The sequence below is a fragment of the Stenella coeruleoalba genome, assembly GCF_951394435.1.
Source record: "Stenella coeruleoalba genome assembly, chromosome: 16".
Taxonomy (NCBI): domain Eukaryota; kingdom Metazoa; phylum Chordata; class Mammalia; order Artiodactyla; family Delphinidae; genus Stenella; species Stenella coeruleoalba.
In genome coordinates this window covers 31,565,551-31,588,346 of record NC_137162.1, presented here as the reverse complement: position 1 = coordinate 31,588,346, position 22,796 = coordinate 31,565,551, and the positions used below count along the sequence as shown (strand labels likewise).

Below are 22,796 nucleotides of genomic sequence, written 5' to 3'. Positions count from 1 at the left end.
GTGCTTCTGCTGCTCATACCTAGACCTACAGGTGAATTGGCATGATGGTAACAAGTGGATGAAATGTACCAAAAAAGCTCTTTTCTTTGTTGTAGCTTAAAGCACTGAAGGATGCTACCAAATTAGCAAACGAAAATTTGGAAACAAGCCAGCTGACCAGAAAATCTTTACAGGATTATTATTGGCAGATAAGGTAGGTTTTAGGCCATTCACGTATTCATCAAGCATTTATTAAGTAATTTCTTTAGACAGAGTATAGTACAATGCTATGGATGATATAAAATAAGAAAATAACAATATCCTTACTCTTTTTTTAAAATTAAAGTATAGCTGATTTACAATATTTTGTTAGTTTCAGGTGTACAGTAAAGTGATTCAGTTGTATTTTTTTCAGATTATATTCCATTATAGGTTATTACAAGATATTGAATATAATTCCCTGTGCTACACAGTAAATCTTTGTTGCTTGTCTATTTTAGGTATAGTAGTTTGTATCTGTTAATCCAATACTTCTAATTTGTTCCTCCTTCTCTCCTTCTCCCCTTTGGTAACCATAAGTTTCTTTTCTACATCTGGAGTTTGTTTCTGTTTCGTGTATAGATTCATTTGTATTATTTTTTAGATTCCACATATAAGTGATGTCATATAGTATTTGTCTTTCTCTTTTTGACTTCACTAAGTAAAATATTCTCTAGGTCCATATGTTGCTGCAGATTACACTATTCCATTCTTTTTTATGGCTGAGTAATATTCCAGTGTGTGTGCGTGTGGCTGTGTGTGTGTATTTATTTTTCTTAAGCCAATCATCTGTTGATGGGCCCTTGGGGTTGTTTCCATATCTTTGCTATTGTAGATAGTGCTGCTATGAACGTTGGGGTGCGTGTATCTTTTCGAATTAGAGTTTTCATTTTTTCTGCGTATATACCCAGGAGTGGGATTGCTGAAGATCCTTAGTCTTTAGGCAGTTATAGAAATGGTTCCAACCTTTTGTAAAAACTCATTTTTGTGTAAGAATATTTCATAGAGGTGTCACATGAAAGTAGTTTTACAGTCTATTTTAAAAAAATACATGTTGATTAAAAACTACTATGAGCTTATTAATACCTTTCAATTGACTTGGATTATATTTATCTCAAGTGTTTGTATATGTTTGAGAATTAGTCCACATACACATATGTGCAGGATATATTATTAATTCCATCTAAAAACAATACTCAGATAGTATATAGAGTTAAGGACCCCTGTAAAAAAACGTGATCTACAAGTTGGGAATCATTGGCTGATAGACTTGTTGGGAAGAGAAGTTAGGAAAGAATAAAATAACTGGAAAAATAATTTCAGGACAACACATGATTATGTGTCAAGGAATCTTCAAAAGCAAGAAGGCTCTCTGGGAGCCTTTTTTTGGGTAGAAAGTTAAACTGTGCACAAAGATATGACAACTGTGAGAGTGATTTGATAGTTAAAGAATTTCCCTGACTCTCTGCCCATTGACCTGAAATGGCTCTACAAGCTCTTAACCACTAGAGGCAAGTTGTTTTAAATAATTGGTTTCCTAGAATAACCTAGTTAAATGCAAACAATATTACTTGAGGAAGTTGACATATGTCTTGTACAAGTACTGGCACATAGTGAACTCTCAATAAATGTTAGTTGAATGAATGAGTGAATGAACAGAAACCTTCAGTATTTACAAAACAAACTAGCGTTATTTATAAAATTAACTACAACTTAAGGCAAAGAACAGTCATGGCATAAGGAACACAGAGCAAGTAAGGAAGGATTGAGGAGCAAAGAGAGTGGTAAATATGTGGGTAAGTCTCAATGAACAATCATGTAGTGATATAATGATGTCTTACAGGGTATAAAAATATAGAGAGAGTTAAAATATAAAACTTTCAGGGCTTCCCTGGTGGCGCAGTGGTTGGGAGTCTGCCTGCCGATGCAGGGGACACGGGTTTGTGCCCCGGTCTGGGAAGATCCCACGTGCCGCGAAGTGGCTGGGCCCGTGAGCCATGGCCGCTGAGCCTGCACGTCCGGAGCCTGTGCTCTGTAACGGGAGAGGCCACGGCAGTGAGAGACCGCGTACCGCAAAAAAAAAAAAATAATAAAATAAAACTTTTAGAATGGAGTAAAGAATGGAGAAGCATAAATGTAATTAAAGATACTTGCATTGACTAGGAGGAGAAAAAGGTAAAGCTTAATATTAGACTTTGATAAATCAAGGACTTAGATTTTAACTTATGACCTCTAAAGAGAATTTAAAAATATGTCTTCCAAATCAATTGAAGAGGAAAATAGTATAATAAGAAAATACTCAAACTATCCAAAAGAAGGCAAAAAAAAAAAAAAGAGAGAGAAAAGGGACTGTAGAGACTGATGAGACAAGGGGAAAGCGTAAAAGAAAATGGTGGAGTTAAACCTAAATATATCTAAGTGAGTTAAGTGATCCATTTTTATCTAGACTGGATTAAAATAATTGGATTTTTTTTCTGGAATTTTTCTTCGTGCCACTTATGTCCGAATTTTATTTTATTTTATTTTTATTATTTTTGGCTGCATTGGGTCTTCGTTGCTGCACACGGGCTTTCTCTAGTTGTGGCGAGCGGGGGCTACTCTTCATTGCGGTGAGCGGGTGGCTTCTCTTGTTGCAGAGTGCGGGCTCTATGTGCATGGGCTTCAGTAGTTGTGGCACATGGGCTGAGTAGTTGTGGCGCATAGGCTCAGTAGTTGTGATGCACAGGCTCAGTAGTTGTGGCACACGGGCTTAGTTGCTCCGTGGCATGTGGGATCTTCCTGGACCAGGGCTCGAACCCGTGTCCCCTGCATTGGCAGTCGGATTCTTAACCACTGCTCCACGAGGGAAGCTCAATAATTGGATTTTTAAAAATCCAGTTATATTTTATTTAGGAGAGACTTATCTAGAACATAGGGATATAGAAAGTTAGAGAACAAAATAATGGAAAAAATATGCCACATAAACACTAACAAAAGAAAGCTGGCATAGCTAAGTTAGTATAAGATAAAATAGATCTTTAAGGCAAAAAGCTTTACTAGAGCTAGAGGGCCACATCAGAATATATGGTTTAATTCACACGTGTGCATACACACACACACACACACACACACACACACACACAGACATATACATACATGCATATCATAATATGGCTTCAAAATATATAAAGCTAAATTTGACAGAAATATAAGGAAAAATAGAAATTCACAAATGTATTGGGCAATTTTAACACATTCCTCTCAGTAATTGATGGAATAAATAAACCAAAAATTCTCATTAAGGATATAGAAGATTTGAACAACATGCTTAATAGACTTGACTTGGTGTATTTGTAGAATATTGTACCTAACAACTGCAAAATACCACTGTCTTCAAGAACACATGGAACATTTACAAAAATTGACGTTATGCTATCTCAACAAATCTCAGAGTCTCAATATATTCAAAGGATTTAAATCATTTAGTGCAGAAACCCAACATAAAAATGCAAAAAATATTACTAGGAAATCTCCATATGTATGGAAATTAAGAAATACAGGTCTAAATAATTTGTTAACCAGAGAAGACATCATATTGATCATTGGAAAATGTTTTGAATTTACTGATAAAATACTAATATGTATCAAAATTTGTGAGATACAGCTGAAATAATTCTCAGAGGAAAATTTGACTATTTAAATACATATATTAGAGAAAAAGAAAGGTTGAAAATTAATGAGCTAAGCATCTTTCTTAGAAAGCTAGGGAAAAGGATAGAAGGAATGAAATAAAGAGAACAGAAATTAATAAGAAAGCTAGGATAGAATCAACAAATCCAGATGTTTGATAAAAAATTGATAAACTCAGGACTTCAGTTTATGAGGTTATATTATCCTTGAAATTAAAACCTAACAACAACACAAAAAATACTGCAACCCAATTTCATTCACGAAATATGCTAAACAGAATTTTATCAAATAATATAGCTAAACTGTGGTCATTCCAGGAATGCAAGGATGATTTAATATTAGAAAATCAATCAGCATAATTTGCCATACTATAGTGTGTTTGCAAAGTCAGGAAACCAGTAATAGTATATTACTTCAGCATCCAAATAATCTGCTCACTACCCATCAGGCAAAGTACCTCTAAATTTGAAGCAATGGTTCTAATTGTTAATCTGAAAAAAATGTATAAGAAATATACTACAGAATGTCCAGAAAATCTGGAAATACATGGATGTTAGCAGAGCACTTTTGAGTAGTGAAAAATCTTTAAGAGGTATGAATCTCTAAATGGAATTTCATTCTCTACATCAAGATGTGGGTAAAATGAAAAAAAAGGAAGGGTGGGGGGGCCCAGAAGAGTTAGTACAATACATTCTTCCAGGCCATTTGTAATGACTTGTACTGTAGTTCTAATCCACTAACATATTTTTTAAAATTTATTTGTTTTTGGCTGCATTGGGTCTTCGTTGCTGCGCGCAGGCTTTTTCTAGTGTGGCGAGCGGGGGCTACTCTTCATTGCAGTGTGTGGACTTATTGCGGTGGCTTCTCTTGTTGCAGAGCACGGGCTCTAGGCACGCAGACTTCAGTAGTTGTAGCACGCGGGCTCAGTAGTTGTGGCTTGCGAGTGCTAGAGCACAGGCTCAGTAGTTGTGGTGCATGGGCTCAGTAGTTGTGGCTCATGGGCTTAGTTGCTTCGTGATATATGGTATCTCCCCAGACCAGGGCTCAAACCCATGTCCCCTGCATTAGCAGACAGATTTTTACCTACTGCACCACCAGGGAAGCCCCACTAACATATTTTTAATCTAACATTATTGTAGGAATACAAAACAGCTCTATGACTTAGAAAAGGAAAAGGACTTCTCCCTACTACAGAGTATATTATGGACTTGGAAACAGATGAAATCCCTTCGACAACGCCAAGGGTTTACAAGCACCTCGATAAAGTTGCAGTTTCAGAGGTGAGTGGCTGCTCTATTTGTTCTTATAGGTCTCTTGAGGAGCTGCCCACGAATAACTGGGAATTCAAAGTAACTTGGAAAAGAAAATCCAGAAGCTAGTCAACTATTTGACATAGTCAACAAAGAACTTGTATCTTGAATGTATAAACAATACTTACAACTTAATAAGACAACTCAATTTAAAAATGGGCAAAAGATTTGAACAGACACTTCATTAAAGAAGGTATATGGATGGCAAATGAACACAGGAAACAATGCTCAACATTATGTTATATCAGTAGGGAAATGTAAACTGAAACCGCAATGCGATACACTACACACCTATTAGAATGGCTAAAATCCAAAAAAAAAAAAAGAGAAAAGAATAGAGAGAAGAAAGAAAGAAAAGAAAAAGGCAATAACAAATGCTGGCAAAGCAACAGGAACTCTCACTGATGGCTGGTGGAAATGCAGAATGGCGCAGCTACTTTGGAAACAGTTTGGCACTTTTTGTTAAAGTTAAACATAGACCCAGCAATCATACTTCTAGATGGAACATGTAAGTCACAAAAACATGTCTAGTGGAGGAGATAGTTACAAATTAAAAACTTTGCTTGCAAATCACTTCTTAAGCTCTTTGTGAACCCACAGTGAAATAACTGGTTCTCTCCCACAAGCCGTTGTCCTGGGTCTTTTGTTTTTCAAAACTATAAAAGATTAGTATAATTTCAGGCAATTAAGAAAGATGTTTAGCTTTGTTGATTTTTTTTCCTGCTGTAGTAGTTTTTAACAAAAGTGCTTCTGACAGTTTCTAAACCTAACCCAGCATGGACTTTGTTTATCTTAGGCTCCTGAATTCATGTAAACTTGCTGACTTGCCTCTCATATTTTAAACCGGTCTAACACACTCTTGCATTATGAACCCCTCTTCAGAAAAGGAGAGTCACAGATGCAATAAGCTTGTTCAGAACAGTAGCTCTGGACCAATATTCCTGCTCACCACCTACTCTTATTGTACTAAACTCCAATCCCACTTGAGGCCCTTTGCATTTGTTCCTTCTGACATTTACCATTCAACTTTCCCCGTGGACTTTGGCTTGGGTTTGCCTCTCCAGATTGCTCCTGTAGACTTCTGAACTAAACCCCACAGTGCCAGTGATGAGTTTGGCCGCACAGGACTAGCTAGCCCCAGCTACACTAAAATGGGGCATTTCACTTGATCAAAGTATCATTCTTTTTTTTTTTTAACATCTTTATTGGAGTATAATTGCTTTACAATGTTGTGTTAGTTTCTGCTGTATAACAAAGTGAATCAGCTATATGCATACATATATCCCCATATCTCCTCCCTCTTGCGTCTCCCTCCCTCCCACCCTCCTTATGCCACCCCTCTAGGTGGTTGCAAAGCACCACCCTGTGCTATGCAGCTGCTTCCCACTAGCTATCTGTTTTACATTTGGTAGTGTATATATGTCAATGTTACTCTCTCACTTCGTCCCAGCTTCCCCTTCCCCCTCCCCATATCCTCAAGTCCATTCTCTATGTCTGCATCTTTATTCCTGTCCTGCCCCTAGGTTCTTGAGAACCATTTTTTTTTTAGATTCCATATATATGTGTTAGCATACGGTATTTGTTTTTCTCTTTCTGACTTACTTCACTCTGTATGACAGACTCTAGGTCCATCCACCTCACTACAAAGAGCAAAGTATCATTCTGATCAACTAGAAAAGCTGATGTTTGAAGGTGCTCCTGGGAACTCTGTTTCCAGGCTAGGTCTATCACCAGCAACCTCACCACAGGCCTTCACCTTGTGAACCCTAATTGAATAAGCTTGTAGCCAGGCCTATGTGAAAGACAGTACTTATGACAGGAAGACCTGGGACCTAGACACTAAGCTCAGCTTATCTTTTCTTCATATATTTGGTTTTGGGGATATTGAATTTGATAAACTTTTGAGACATCCCCAAATAAAGCAGCTGAATGGGCAGCTGGATGTATGGTTTGTACTAGAAAGAAAAATGCTGAATTTTTATGGCAGAGTAATAGTAATTGAAGCCATGCATGTGCATGAGTCTGCTTAGGAAGAGGGTAGAGAATGAGATGAAAAGAGGGCCGAGAGCTAAATCTTGAGAAACTGCCTTGAATGGCTTGATAGAGGAGGAGAAACCAGAGGAGGGACAGAGAAACACCAGTTAGAGTGTTTTGCCACAGAGGCAAAGAAAGGGGAATATTTTAAATAGGAGGGAGGGTTAATAGTATTTAATGCTTCTGAAGTATCAGTTAAGTCTAGGACTAAAAATGTTCATTGGATTTCCTCACATGGAGGTTACTGATTGAGAAATTAGAGCAGGTCTGATGAAGTGATGGTGGCAGAATAAAATAGCAGGAAATTGAGGATCTAGTCCTGTCTTCTCATTCAGGCAATACATTTTCCTTGTCTCACGTTACCAACACTACATTAAACTTAGAGAAACTGCCTGGGTAAGTAGCCACAGACCTTGTTGTAATTTGGCTACTGAACCCAAACCACAGCACTGGTAAGTAGCACGGTGAACCCAGATTCCTGTATATTCTCTTCACCTGTGTTCTCTGTTAGGCTCCTACTTACCTGGAAGGGATCCAGATAACTGTCAAAGGGGCTTTTAAAAGATATAGAAAGAGCAATCTATTCAAGCAGGAAAATCCATGTCATTTCCCAGAACTACTGAATAGAAAGGAGGAAGCTATGGAACCAAGATCACTGTCTCAGTGATCTCCTCAAAAAGAGACTGCCTGTTAAAACACCTGTTGTCTAAGTACTGTACGTTGCCTAAGTTACTCTACACTGGAATCACCTGGGAGAGATCTAAAAACCACTATTATGATTTAGTTGGTATGAAGTATGGTCTGGGCATCAGGAACTTTAAAAATATCCCCAGGTGAGTTTAATATGTGACAAAGTTTGTGAGCCATTGGATTAAACAATAAGTTAAATGACTTTCATATTGATTACCCTGAATCAGAGGAAAACAATAATAATATTTGTTGAGTGTTTGTTATACTCCAAGCACTGGACTGAGCACTTTACATGAATGAGTGCATTTAATTCTCATAACAACCCAATTTTCAGATGAGAAAAGTAAGGCATAGAGTACTTAAGTAACTTGCCCAAATTCCATAGTGTCAGTAATGGATCTGGGCTTCAACACAGGTGGTCTGGTCTCTAGCCCATATAGGTAGTATTTACACTAGGTTCCCTATATTTTACTGCAAAAGGCAAAAAGCATATGATATTTTACAATGATAATGAGATATACTTCACATAACCATACAGTTCATCCATTTCAAGTGTACAGTTCAATGGTTTTTAGTATGTTCACAGCACTGTGCAAGCATCACCACAATTATCATTTTATAACATTTTAGGCACCCCCCCCCACCCCCCGTAGAACTATCTTCCTATTAGCAGTCACTCCTCACGTGTGTAGATATAGTTTTTGTTTTTCTTGGGTATATACCTAGGAATGGAATTGCCGGGTCATATGGTAACTCAGTGCTTAACATTTTGAGGAACTGCCAGACTTTTCCAAAGCAATTGCACCATTTTCTATTCCCAACAGAGTATATAATACTTATCAAAGAATCTCCTTTTTAAAAGATTAAAAATAAAAAACTGAACTTTGAACTGAAAAGAATAAAAAGTCAACTCCCAGACCAATTATTTTCTGAAAGGGTTCCAGAGAACTGGGGTTTTGCTGGACTACTAATAGAAGAGGAATAATAGTAATACCTACTTCATAGGGTTGCTGTGAGAATTAAATGAGTTAATATGTATAAAGTACTTAGAATATTGCCTGCCATGTGCTTAGTAAGTACAATGTAAAAGCTGCTGCTACTACTAGTAGTAGTACTGGTGGTAGTAGTAGTAGTGGTGGTAGTAGTAGTAGTTGTTAGTGGTAGTGGTGGTGGTACTAGTTGTAGTAGTGGTAGTAGTAGTAGTCGTCATTGTTGGTGGTACTAGTTGTAGTAGTGATAGTAGTAGTAGTAGTTGTCGTTGTTAGTGGTGGTGGTGGTGGTGGTAGTTGTAGTAGTAATAGTAGTAGTAGTTGTCGTTGTTAGTGGTGGTGGTACTAGTTGTAGTAGTGATAGTAGTAGTAGTAGTAGTTGTTATTGTTGTTAGTGGTGGTGGTGGTGGTAGTAGTTGTGGTAGTGGTAGTAGTAATGTCATGAACTGCTTACTGTTTATGCATAAACCCCAAGGAGTATAACTGAGATTTACCACTTAATATTCCTATAGTGTCCTGCCCTTACACATGCTCATGTTCTCACAGCTTAAAAAATATGAGAGGGACTTCCCTGGCAGTCCAGGGGTTAAGACTCCATGCTTCTACTACAGGGGGCATGGGTTCAATCCCTGGTCGGGGAACTAAGATCCTGCATGCCATGTGGCACAGCCAAAAATTTTTTTAAAAATATGAGAGGAAGCAAAATGAGAGGAAACATGGCATGTGCCCTTAAATTTGTGTCTTCCATCCCCCTTGGTTACTCATTCTCACCAGAGAGGTTTCTTGATGTCCTTAGAAAAGGCTGAAGACACTAAGTAGGGAGAAATCTGTGAAAACTAAGAACAAGTTTATGAAATTTTATGTATATACATATATATGTGTGTGTATCATATTGATAATTTTCTTGGGATGTAAAATTGTTTTATGTAAGAAATTGTGGTGTGTGTGTGTGTGTGTGTGTGTGTGTGTGTGTTGGCAAGATCTCTAACAACTCTCAAATCCATTATTCCTGCTTTAAATAATTCTATTTATTATTAATTAGGATGAAAATGAATAAATGTGATGAACAAAAACAAGAATTGTCAAAAATATATGAGACTCAGAAGAAAACTGAAGGAAAAGCATTTAAGAATGGGGAGAAACAGGAGGTATTTATATTGCAAAATAACATTCAACTCATCTTAACTAGTTATAATATTTGTTTGGTAGAATAGGAAATCTTGGTATTTGTAACAGTTACCCAAGAAAATGACAAATATAAGAAATAAAGTTTAATTTTAAGAATAATTGTCCTAAGCAATGAACTTACATTATAAATTATATATTTATTTTTCTGTTTCTAGAACTTCTCATATTTAGCTTCAGAATTTGAAGAAACAGATATTGAAAGACTAAATCCAATTACCTTGATGCCACAAATTTCTTTCACAGCAGAATTAACAAACTTATCTAGATGTTCACTGTAAGCATTTTTAAAGGATTATTTCTTCATTATATATTGTCTAGTAATTGTATTGTTTTTTTAATAACGTTAGATTTCTTGAGTGAGTACCATATACCAGGCACTTAGCATGCTGAGTTTAAAAAATATATTTGCACATTTAATTGCCACTATAGCTCTATGGTATTATCTTCATCTTAGAGATGGGGGTCACACTTCTAATTAATGACTGAGGTGGGACATAACCCAGTTTAGTTTGATGGTTATTTTTTGTTTTACTATGGTAGTAATTTTTGTTCAGGTATAGATAGGTGGAATATAAAGCCACTGTGAAAAATAAGGTTATATGGTCACCCTTGCTTGTTGAAGGACCTCCTGGATTTCATAGAAAGTGTTTGGTGTAGAAAGGGCCCTCTGGACAATTTTCTACTTTGACAATGCAAGCTTCTTTCCTTCTCAGTTGTGACGTCTTCCTTGAGCTTTAAGGTTTTCTCCCTACTCCTAGGACATCCATGCATAAACCGATGTCATGTCGATCGCCATTTCTCCCATCTCTAAGCCTTTGGATCTCATCTCCCCTAAAGCGGATGTAGCAACTTAGAGCACTGAACTAGGTACAACTTTCCAACATCTCTGTCCCATGGAAAACTTGGTACAGATTCGTCTCTGAGTACTGTGAATGTGCATCATTTAGCATGGTGTTGGAAGGTAGTGTGTGCCCAGTAAATACTCATCTTCATTAAATGAATGAATAGGTGGTTAAACTTTTAAATGAACATAAAGAGTAGCAAACACAAAGGCACAATTATCATTACCTTCTTTCTGACTAGAGAAGTGCAGCAGTGAAGCAATGTTTTATTTGTTCTACACCTACTTCCAAAAAGGGCCCAAGATGATTTATTATGTAAGACACCCATGCAAAAGGACCATCTAAATGAGGACAAGAGAACAGCCATAAAATGGAAGTTGGAAGTAAAGAGGAGAAAGAGAAGGAGGAAGATATTTGTGCTGGAAAGCCTAGGCTAAAACTTAGTGGAGGTCAAGGCAAAAGGCAATATAATGCTTTATATCTTTTCAAAGCTATTGTTGTGGCATTGCTGTCATTATCCATTTAAAATGTCCAGTTGAATAAGAATTGATTCTTTAGAAAACAATAATATAGGGCTTCCCTGGTGGCGCAGTGGTTGAGAGTCCGCCTGCCGATGCAGGGGACACGGTTCGTGCCCCGGTCCGGGAAGATCCCACATGCCGCGGAGCAGCTGGGCCTGTGAGCCATGGCCGCTGAGCCTGCGCGTCTGGAGCCTGTGCTCCGCAGCGGGAGAGGCCACAACAGTGAGAGGCCCGCGTACCGCAAAACAACAACAACAACAACAACAAAAGAAAACAAGAATATACTGATGTCAAGGGTAGAGGTGAAAGGAGTACAGGGATTAAAGAAAAATTAAAAAGAGTTTACAGGTGAAGAAAAAGGCAAGATTTCATGAGGATAAATATAACCCCGAATTAACAAATTTTCATAAGCTCATTATTTAAACTACTTTCAGAGGACTTATTTTATGAAACTATTTCTTTAAAGGTAATTGGGAGGAAGGTCAAAAAAGGCCTACAGGGAGACAGGAAGAATAATTAATCTTTTGTCCCATAACCCTCTGAGAAGATTACAGAGAAGATGAGCACATATGGGGGCAGGGAGATACTGGCCTATAGGATGATTAGGATGGAGAACAGAAGGGGATTTTATTTTTCAACCTATGGCTTATCTTCCAACTAGTCTACCTTCTGAAAAGCAGGATTAAGTCTTAAATATCATTAGGTCAGTTGCCTTGCAGCTGAGAAGATAGTCAGTAAATGTTGGTTGAGTGAACAAAAATGAATGGATGGATTGAAGACTCTCTTTGTAGTCTCATATCATTGAATGGATCAATTTCTCCCCCAAAAAGTGTTTTCATAGAGCCCCAGGAAAGTAACCTCTCTGGCTTGCCTGTCTGATCTTTGGGTTCAGGGAAACAATGTCCTGGGGAAAAAACGGTATACAACCTAAAGCCTAAAGAGATTCACAAAGACCTTTAAGAGGACACAGCAAGCCTATTGACTTAGAGCCACTTCCTTGAGGTTATTGAAGACATGGTGTGTGTGTGTGTGTGTGTGTGTGTGTGTGTGTGTGTGTCTTTTAAAAGTTAGAAAATATTTTTGAATTCTCAATTCAAGCTCCGCCACCCCCATTCCTAAGTCTCTCAGCTTTCTCCTCTCATGAGACATAATGGGTAAGTGCTATAATCTCTTTAAGTTATAATTTAGTAAAATAACTGAATGATTTATGGTACCTTAATTTTAGTTCTTTTTGTATTTTTGAGTAAATGTCTTTTTAAAAAAACATTTGAGGGGTAGGAAAGACTTTTATCCACATATAGGCAAATGTTATTGCGCTCAAATATTATTTGTCCTCTAAAATGATCATATTTTAACATGTTGAGGTACATTTTGAAAAGAATAATATTTTATATCTGGTTTGCTTTTCAAGGGTCCAATAAAGGTTTATTTAATTTTTAGGCATGAACAAAAGAGGAGAGCCAAAATTCAGAAGCTTAAATATTTTATTAAAATATTATACAACAATAAACAAGTTTCTTGCACTTCAGTATCTCCCCTACAGTTTGATTTTAAAGTCATGTTTCAACAAATTTTCAATATTCAGTTAATATATTGGCCTGAAACAATTTGCTTGGAGGTATGCCGTTGTCATTTAATTTTGTATCTTATTTTATGACATACATAATTTTAAATTTCTTGTTAGCTACTGTTATATGTGATAAGTAAGTTCTTTTATATTGAGATGACTGATCTATATGGATAGACATTTATAAATAATATATTTATAATTCATCAATAGTCTTTTATTAATAGCTGTAAGTACAAAATTATTTGATTTGTAGTTGTTCTAAATACTTCTATCCTGCTAAAATTCTTGCCAACCCTAGATATGCAGCATTATTATTCATTTGTTAGTGAGGTGGAAGAGGATTGTTTAAACTATGAGTAGTATAGCTATTGTAAGTGTTGAATGATTTCTCCAAATTGCCCCAACCTTAACTTGGTGATATCAGTCTCTTGATATATTTGTTCATTTTTTAAAAAAATGTTGGATCCCTTTAAGAATCTGATGAAAGAACACACATACAGCAGACCCCTGATTCCTGCCCAAACACCCCACCATAAGAATCCCTTCACTAAAAGAAGAAGAAAATAGGATGATGGAGAAAAATTAGAGACAGTAAAGGAGTTTAGACAAGAAATCTTGCTGGTTAATATAAGGGTTAAACTTGTACCTAGAGCTGAAAGAAAAGTTAGGAGGGAATAAAGATTTGTTAACTAATGAGAACCGCCTGTATGGCACAGAGAACTCCACTTCACTGTACAGTAGAAACTAACACAACGTTGTAAAACAACTATACCCCAACAAAAAAATAAAAAAATAAAAGTAAAAATAAAAAGATTTGTGTATGTGAGTGTGGGGTGGAGTTTGAGGTGTGGGGAGAAGATTATTATTACAAATCTAAATCAAAGTTATTTTTCAATGCCTAAAATAATTTTGTGCTATCCCTGATCAAAAGCTGTATTCATTTTGTTCATCTGAGCTGTCAAGTTACTATCATCTTAAAATGTACCTCTGTTGAAATTTTTATTTAAAAAATATACTGACTACACTTTCCTACTATTGTACCTAAAATAAATTGTGATATAATAATCCAACCACTTGAAGTTTAAAATCTGCCCCCTCCCAAAATAGATAAGTGTGTATTTTGAATCCCTCATCATCCCATGAATTAGCACATGATCTTAACAAAACAAGAGGCAGGGAAAGAAAGGAATCTATCTAGGGATAAGTTGTACCATTAGCAGTGCAAAACTTGCTGAATAAATCTATATGCCCTAGACTAACATTCTAACCTACATTTATAATTTTCTTCCTACTATTCTTCTTTACTCTTTCTTCACTTCAGCCAAACTGAACTGCTTGTTTTTTCCATACATTCTTGCAACTTCCTACTTAGAGTTTTGAATATTCTACTTTCTCCACTTATAATGCCTATTTTCATTCTTCACACTCCATCTCAGCCACACAGTGGTGTTGATAGCTTCCATTAGGAGACAAGTCTGTCTCTGGGGAGATTCCAGGTAGAATTCGCTACCTTTACATTTGCTACCATCCAGGATCTGGCCTCCAGCTCTGCAGTCTCAGAAACTGGATTTAACAGTTCCATGAGAATGCATCTACATACCCTAAATAAATTTACAAGGACGATGTGTAAAATCAGATTACGAATTCAATATCTAAATATATTTATCAGTTCGTTGTCTCTTTTTAGTCAATTTACTAATTTACAGTAAGAAAATTTTTTCACAGACCTAAATACTTTAAGTCCATTAGCTATAACCCCTACAAACATTTCTGTATTAGGGAGGCCTTTGTCAAAGGGACCAATGTGTTGGGTTAAATTCACTCTTACAGGGACAGTATTTAGATGACCAGAAAAAATTTGCCTCTTTGTCTTTCCTTTTCCCCTGCTTTCTTGGTTAATCAACTATCCTTTTGATTGGTACATTCTTTTTTATCTTTCACGGGGCATTTACCCCCTCCCCCCTCCATTTCCTTCTTCTTAGAACACATATCACTGTTTCCCCAAACACTGATAACACAGTATAAGTCAAAATAAGATTTTTCTGTTGAAAAAACTTTAGGTTTGTAGTTATGGCAGTGATGGAACTGTAGTAGAAAGCACAGCATACAGAATCAGAAGACCTGGGTTAGTACCCAGTGGACATCTATGGAACAGTCTACCCAGCACCTCCCTGACTCATTCTGGGACTTTTCCTCCCTTCCCTGCCCCATAGCTTGTTTAACCTGTCCTTGGATTCCATGAGCCAGCACATCTCCCCTTTTCTTAAGCACTTCACCTGGGTTTCTATCACTTTTAATAAAAATTAATATAGTTTCATATAGAGACTCCATTTCTTCATTTACAAAGTGGGAAGAATAATACCTATTTCCTATAATTTTTATCAGGTTTAAATGAGATAAAGAATTTTAAAAGTGCTACACAAAAGTGAGGTATTCGGGTATTGTGTTATAGGTAATATATTCACGGAACTGTATTTGTAATCCTTTTATTCAATTGATTTTCTTTGAAACCAGTAAAAGGCATTATACTTTTAAACACCTAGGATTATCTACTTTTCTCACAATCATGTGGATCAAATGCTATAGAGCAATACCTATTTTACATTCTAGTATTTTTAAAGGAATTATGTTAGTGATGATCTTTATTTTAGTTCTTTTTCTATTTTGTACTTTCAGTGATTTATCAACCACTTCTTTTATATTTAGGTTTATGAAATAAGTAAAAGGACAAGCTTATTGGCAAAACTACATTTACCCTTACCTAAAAACACAGAGCTAAAAAGCAAAACTGTTTTGGAATATGTAGAATTTAGCTCTGATCAGCTGGTCATACCTGCATATGGAGAAGTAGGAAGCAGTAAGTTTATTAGAAATGTTTCTTCCCTCCTATTTTCTTCATGAGTTCCATATCCTAAATGACCCTGGGTCATTTATATGAATAAAGAATCCTATATTTACAGTATTAGGTTAAAAATGAATTAAGTTCTTCTTCCAGACATTAAACTAATTTTTAAAACTTTGACTTGAATCAGATCTTTGGGATATCTAAAATTCGGGATTAGCCCCTTTGCTTTTCCCGGGACATCTGAGACAAGGGCGCTATGCTCTCTGGAATGTGAGCTCCACTCCTGAATGGGTAGGCTGCTCTGCCTCTGCCTATCCTTTAGTAAATCTTAAAGATGCTCCAGGACAGGTTGATTCATCTTTGAACTGAATAGGGGAGGGAGGAAGAGAAAGAGAGAGAAAGGAAGTGGTAAAGGAGAGAGGAAAGAAGAAGTGATGTTTTTGTTTATTGTTGTTCAATTGATTTTACTCCTCCTGCAATTAAATTTAAGTTAGCATGTCTGCCAGAATGCTGTCATTTCTCTTCTCCCCCAGCTCCCTTCTCTTTCACCTTCCTAGGGGTTTTGCAGTTGCTGCATCCAGCTGGTAAAAAGAAAGGGAGTATGAATGAGTGAGCAAGGAGGAGAGAGAAGAAAACAAATAGGCAAAGGAACCAGGGGAGAGCAGAAAATGAGGGAGGAATGTAGTCTGCTTAGACAGAGTCCAGATGAAGCAGAAAATAGGGTTGTGGAGACCTAGCAGAAAAGACTTAAGAGTGAAAATTTTAGGGAGCACTAGGAACTTGGCAGAAGTTTCAAGGAGTATCGTTAAGCTCTCTGAAGACAGAAAGAAGATGAGGAGAGGGGGAACGCTCAAGAATGTAGGAAAGGAGACACACAGTAGCTCTTTTTCTGCTGCCAATATTTTTTGCTTGCTGGCAGCCACTCCCAGAAAGAATGGGTTAAAAACTTCTGTGTCCAGATAAATATGTTCCTCTCTCTTTTGTAGTCTGTTTGAAGCAGTCTACCTTGAGGGATCTTAGATGTGAGGTGAGGGAGAGCTCTAAGATTAGAGCCTATGGTCAACATAAACTTTGTGTTCCTGAGGTTCCACAAGTAAAAGTCTGGAAAAAAACTGTAATGTGCTCAGATATTCATTTGTTTTTAATGCCTTTTATAAATAGATGTGCCCTTTCTTCTTGAGGGAAACGGAACTGAAGAACTTTGTCTTTTGACTTCAGGAAAACTAAGCTATTCTCTATCATGGGCCTTAGATGAAAATGGTGTTCCTCTGACACCTATGTCACAGTCATTAAGATCTGCTTACTGCAGGTAATAAATGTTTATGCTTGAAAAATAATGCCAGTCCTCAGCAAAGCATCTCACAAGACCTACAAAAGGGAAAACTCTAGAAACAGTTTAGTTTACTTGGATGTTGCTTTATTTTTTATTTGTATTTATAAATATGTAAAATATTTATATATTTTATTTATAATCACTCTACTAAGACAATAAGTATCTTTGTATGTAAGAGAATGTATCTCTTCAATGCTTAGGATTAGAGCCACATGGATGATGAGAGAGGCAGTTCCACAGTCCTTAAACTGTAGGCAAAGGCCAAGACTCCGAAGGATTTTACTTCTGGGACCTTTATATCTCCCAGTCATTCTGGATTATGAAAGAATCATCTTTTGCATTATCAATTTGCTGGAAGAAATTGCTGGACATAGAACTTTCATCTATATCCCAGGACTTCCTAGAGGAATTGGGATTAACTGCTAGACCACATCCACAAACAGGATTACTAGAAGTAAAGTAAAATTCTATAAAAACGATGATAATGCTGGCTTACCTATTGTGCTATGTTTGAGTAAGACGGTATATATAAAGGACCAAAAGATCCCATCATTTAAAAATTAGTGAATGATCATAACAAGAAGATAGCCTTTCCCCTCCCCATCTAAACACATATTTTTTAAAAAACCATGGCTATATCCAACTATATGACATTATGGGAAAGGCAGAACTATGGAGACAGTAAAAAATGTTAGTGGTTGCCAGGGGTTAGGAAAAGAGAGGGATGAACAGGCAGAGCACACAGGATTTTTAGGACAGTGAAACTACTCTGTATGATACTATAATTGTGGATACATGTCATTACATATTTGCCAAAATCCATATAATGTAAGACACCAAGAGTAAATCCTAATGTAAATCATGGACTTTGAGTGATAATGATGGGTCAACATAGGTTCATGGATTATAACAAGTGCAATTCTTTTATTGCAACAGACATAATAAATTATAACCCTGGTGCAGGATGTTGATAGTGAGGTAGGCTGTGCAGGGTGTTTTAGGAGAAAAATGGACAATTAATAAGGGTAATTCATTTTGGAACTAGTGAATAAGCTTTTAATACGCTGAACCATTATTTTCTTGTGTTTCTTAGTATTTCCCTAGCACAGTCCCCACTGCAGCTATTTTTAAGCTTTGCCTCATCATGCTATTCTTTGCCTTTTTCTTGGAGTCAGGTGTTTGTTCTCCTCACTCTAAAGCTAGCTTTTATACAAGTAATTTGGAACTTTCCTTCGTCTCCATTAGGATTCTGCTGACATATTTATATCCTTTTCTTATCTTTTCTTCAACTTTTCCGTTTCCTACGCTATAAGTCTTTTGTATCCAAGAAGCTTTCTGTGCTTTGAAACAAAGAAAAATCCAAGCGTTTGATTAAACCCTGAAAACTCTTTCTGGTTGTTTTTCTCGCCCAAGTCCTCATATGGGTGGTCTACTGGTCTGCATACATTGCCTCTACTTTTAATTCACACATTTCGTCCTTAACCCAACTCAGTTATTCCTGAAGGCTACCAGGGACCTTCTGGACATATTCATTGGCCTGTCCTCCTCGTTTTGCTTCTTGAAGTCTCTTGTCTCATGGCTTCTGTGATGCTGCACTTAACAGTTCCTGTTAGTTGGGAACTCAAGTTTATAAAAGATTTAGAGTAATTCTGCAAGATTGGAACAGATGACAGGTTTCAACAGGGAATGAATTGCAGGAGAGGGTTTCAAAGTTCAAAGTCCTTTCTAAAGTGAACTAGAAGTAAAACTTTACAGTTGGGGCCTCTGAGATCAGAGAAGGAAGTTACAGAACTCTCCTCCTCTACAGTTGCGGGAGCCCAAGGACTGGTGAGGAGCAGTGGTTCTAGGAACGGGATGGGTGCTCCAAAAGGCAAGATTGACTTGTGAGAGTCAGAGCATGGAGCCAAAGGAGAGCACAAAGAAAGTATGTTCATTCACTGTTTCACTCACTCATTCATTCATTTATTCATCAACTACTGACAGAGCCAGAGACAAAGAAGTGAACGAAAAGATCTTAGAATGCTTCAGTATAACATTAGGCACACCTCTCCAATCCCATGTTGTCTAGAATTTTTGTTTAATACATTTTTAAAACATAAAACAGTTTTTCTCACACTCACTAGTTAATTAGTTTCTGATGTGGTTAATTGACTTTTATGTTTGCCCTCATTTCTTACCTCCCACGACTTTCATTCTGGATTTACTTGCTGAAAGTTGCTCCTTTAATGATACAGTTTTCATGGCTAGCAAGCTTGTTTAGTCTTTGTAGATATGAAAATGTATTTATATTTTCCTCCTTCTTGAATAATTGTTTAGATGGGCATAAAATTTGAGGCTGATATTTACTTTCTCTATTTGAAGCTATAGTTGCATTATCTTCTGGGATTTATCATAGCTGTTTAAAAGTCTGCCATCAGTCTAAACATTAGTATTTTGTAGATTGTCTTTTCTCCCTGGTAACTTTAAAATTTTTTGCTTAATTCATAGAGACAAAGCCAGGGGCTGAGGGGAGGGAGGAATGGAGAGTTATTGTTTAACGGTACATAATTTCTGTTTGGAATGATGAAAAATTCTGGAAGTACATAGTTATGGTGGTTGTACAATACTGTGGGTATACTTAATATCACTGAATTATATTACTTGCTTAGCATTTGGTTGTGAAGGAGGGGGTGCAGATGACTGAGGAATTTCGCCGTAGCCCACAGCTAAACACCTGTAGGGCCAGCTGGGGGAATCAATATAGCAAGGGCAGGAAATGTTCTGTGGTGTTTATTACTTCCCCTGAGGCAGAAATCTGGAGACTACCTTGAAATACAATTACAACCTAAATTTTTTAGGCTATAATGGGATAAGTTTCTCTCCCTAATCTATTCATTGACATTTAAACTTTACCTCAGCCTTTGTTCTCTAGGGGACCTGGGCTAAGAATCTTCCCATGAGAAGGAAAATTTGTTACATGATGGTGTTAAGGGTGTCAGGCCCTAGATATCTCTTATGACAAAGACCTTAAAACAGTTTAAATATGAGAGCAGACATAGGAATTAAAGAAAGGAAGAATACTCAAACTTTATCTGTTTGTAATTTTGCTTAACATCCTATCATACCATACATTGGCTTTGTTAGCAATAGCTTCCAAAGATTCATCGTAAAAATATGAATAGATACTGATGGAAAGTAGACAGTGTAAAATGTATGTCCATGTTTGGGTTGACATTATTGAATCTGAGTCAGAACTGTATTTCTGGAATCCTAGTTTATGGACTGGAATTTTTCTTGAGTACTTTACAGAAAGGATCTTAGAAATTTTCTAGTCCAAATTGCTCTAATTCTACATGATGAAACAAATTATCTGTGAAGAGAGAGATTAAATAACTGGGATAATTGATGGCTGAAAATAAACCCTTACTGTTTAGGGTTGAATTCCTTCTTCACTTAGCCTATAGTTGAGGTCACTAAGGATGCATTATGAGTCTAGCCCATCTTTTATAGCTCTCTTAACCTCTGAAGATGGCCTCATATGACCAAAGATATTCTTCTGGCCCTTACTTCCCAGTTAATTGTATTACATACTCTATATTATGTTTCAACTGTAAAGATATAGCCTAAAGATTCTTTTTATATTGTGGACTTTAGATAGCAAAGATGAATATTTACAGACTTTACCCTTAAGAAGCTTACTTGTCTCTTAAGGGAGGGGTAGACATTTATCAAAAAGCTATGATACACAGCTAGGTGGTTTGTGACCACCTAGAGGGGTGGGATAGGGAGGGTGGGAGGCAGGGAGATGCAAGAGGGAAGAGATATGGCAACATATGTATATGTATAACTGATTCACTTTGTTATAAAGCAGAAACTAACACACCATTGTAAAGCAATTATACTCCAATAAAGATGTTAAAAAAAAAAAAGCTATGATATAGTTAGAAAGTGAGAAGAACCAGGAAAGATATCACATCTAAACCTTCTATTTTATCCTTAAACACAGGATAAGCTTTATCTTTAAATACCTGGAATGGGTAGGTTTTACCCCATATAACAGATTTATCACCTGCATATTATATAGAAGTTCACAAAATACTTTCCTTTATGTTAGTGTGTTTAGGGATGTAGATGCAAGAGGTGTTCCTGGAATTCCATGGCTTATTAATGCACAGAAGCTTTTTGAATGGGCAAATGAGGTCAGAATTGACCCAAATAATCCAGAATATTCTGATTTAATGGAATTTGTTATGGTAAGTTATAGCAAATATCTGTACTGTAAATATATTTTATTTCTTAAGCTCTACACTCATACTCCTCCACAGTTTGCAGTGTATTTTTCTAGGCATTAGGAGGCATTAAAAGTAAATCTGAGGACAGATAGAGTTTTCAGACAGTTTATAGTATTGTAAGGCAGTTAGAAATTCAGCAACTGAAATAATTACTACCTTAGGCCTGGTGATTGGTACTCTGCCACTATTTAGCAGCCCTTGCTTGGTGCATCTTGCATCCAGGCTGACATCTGTTGTACATCTACTGAATGCCCGCCATATTATTAAATGCTGAGGATTTTAAAGATGATTTATAGACACACTCTTTCCCTCAAAGACTCTATTATCTATTCACTTCTACTCCTCCTTACAGCCAACTGAACTGCTGTGTGTGCTCCAACAGGCTTTCTTCATACCTTTATTCATGTCGTTCCCTCTGTTTAGAAGCGCACCTATAGCAGCTGTCTTACCCACCCTGCAAGTCTGGGTAAATCCTTCCTTGGCAACCTCAGTTAGATATGGGCTTTTCTTCCCTTGCCGTCCTGTTAACTTTTTTTCTTTTTATAAACTCTTATGGCTCTAATACCATTCTGCCTTTTACCTTAGTTATTTGTTCATGTGCTTTATCTTTCCTTGTGGAACTACAACTAGTAAATCTTTGTCTCTCTTATGGCAGCTAGCACTTTTCCTTGTATGTACCATGTACTCACTTTTACATTTATTGAATAAAGCAGTGCATGCATAGATTATTGCAATTAAGCTTCTTCAGATCAGAACTTCTCAACTGATGTGCTGAATTGATTACATGTGTATGGAAATATTGATCCTCTGTCGACTCATAGGGCAACCAGACACAAAAACTCCCATCTTTTAACCCGCTGTGCAGTACACATGTTTTCATTTTCTGTATAAATCATGACCAGGAAAAGGCTGAGAAACTGCATAGGCCGGATTCTGCATTTTTCTTTTTTCAGGTTTTCTGTACAGATTCAGTTGCTCCATTTCCTATTTCTATTGCAACTCTCATATCTCACAGTTAGGGGGAAAAACTGTTTTGAAATAATTCTTGAATTTCAAAAAATTAATATTTTAAGTAAAGACTTTACATTATTTGTGTTTTATAGTACATGAAACATAAAGAACAGGATATTCCAAAGTATTTTCGTCTCAAACAGTTGCAAGATGAATTTAACTTCGTTTCTGAAGAGGAAATGAAAAAGAGTAAACGTTTCCAGCTATTGCAACTTAGAAATGCAGGTCAATTAGATGTTTTCCTTCTGCCGCAAATGCCTCTCTATGACAGAGAGATTCCAGATTTACTCTTCCAGGTACTTGGTTTCTATTTGAATATAGTTTATTCTATGATAAGTTAACGTTTTGCTGCTTTAAATCTATCTTAATTTTTTTTTAAACTGATAATCTGTAGACAACAATTTTCCCCTCTTAAAATTTTTTTAATTGAAGTATAGTTGATGAACAATATTTATATAAGTTTTACAGGTGTACAATATAGTGATTCACAACTTTTAAAGGTTAT

The 22,796-nt window shown here is 36.6% G+C and overlaps 1 protein-coding gene across 1 annotated transcript in view; it reads left to right on the top strand.

Annotated features, from left to right (window-relative positions):
* Positions 1 to 22,796, top strand: part of CC2D2B (coiled-coil and C2 domain containing 2B) — a 96,579-nt gene that overhangs the window by 27,579 nt on the left and 46,204 nt on the right. The window contains exons 11-19 of the mRNA XM_079900539.1: positions 96 to 193; positions 4,827 to 4,967; positions 9,753 to 9,858; positions 10,054 to 10,172; positions 12,702 to 12,879; positions 15,538 to 15,688; positions 16,838 to 16,985; positions 21,103 to 21,241; positions 22,384 to 22,587. Of these exons, the coding sequence (XP_079756665.1) occupies positions 96 to 193; positions 4,827 to 4,967; positions 9,753 to 9,858; positions 10,054 to 10,172; positions 12,702 to 12,879; positions 15,538 to 15,688; positions 16,838 to 16,985; positions 21,103 to 21,241; positions 22,384 to 22,587 (1,284 nt within the window). The remainder of the gene's footprint in view (positions 1 to 95; positions 194 to 4,826; positions 4,968 to 9,752; positions 9,859 to 10,053; positions 10,173 to 12,701; positions 12,880 to 15,537; positions 15,689 to 16,837; positions 16,986 to 21,102; positions 21,242 to 22,383; positions 22,588 to 22,796) is intronic.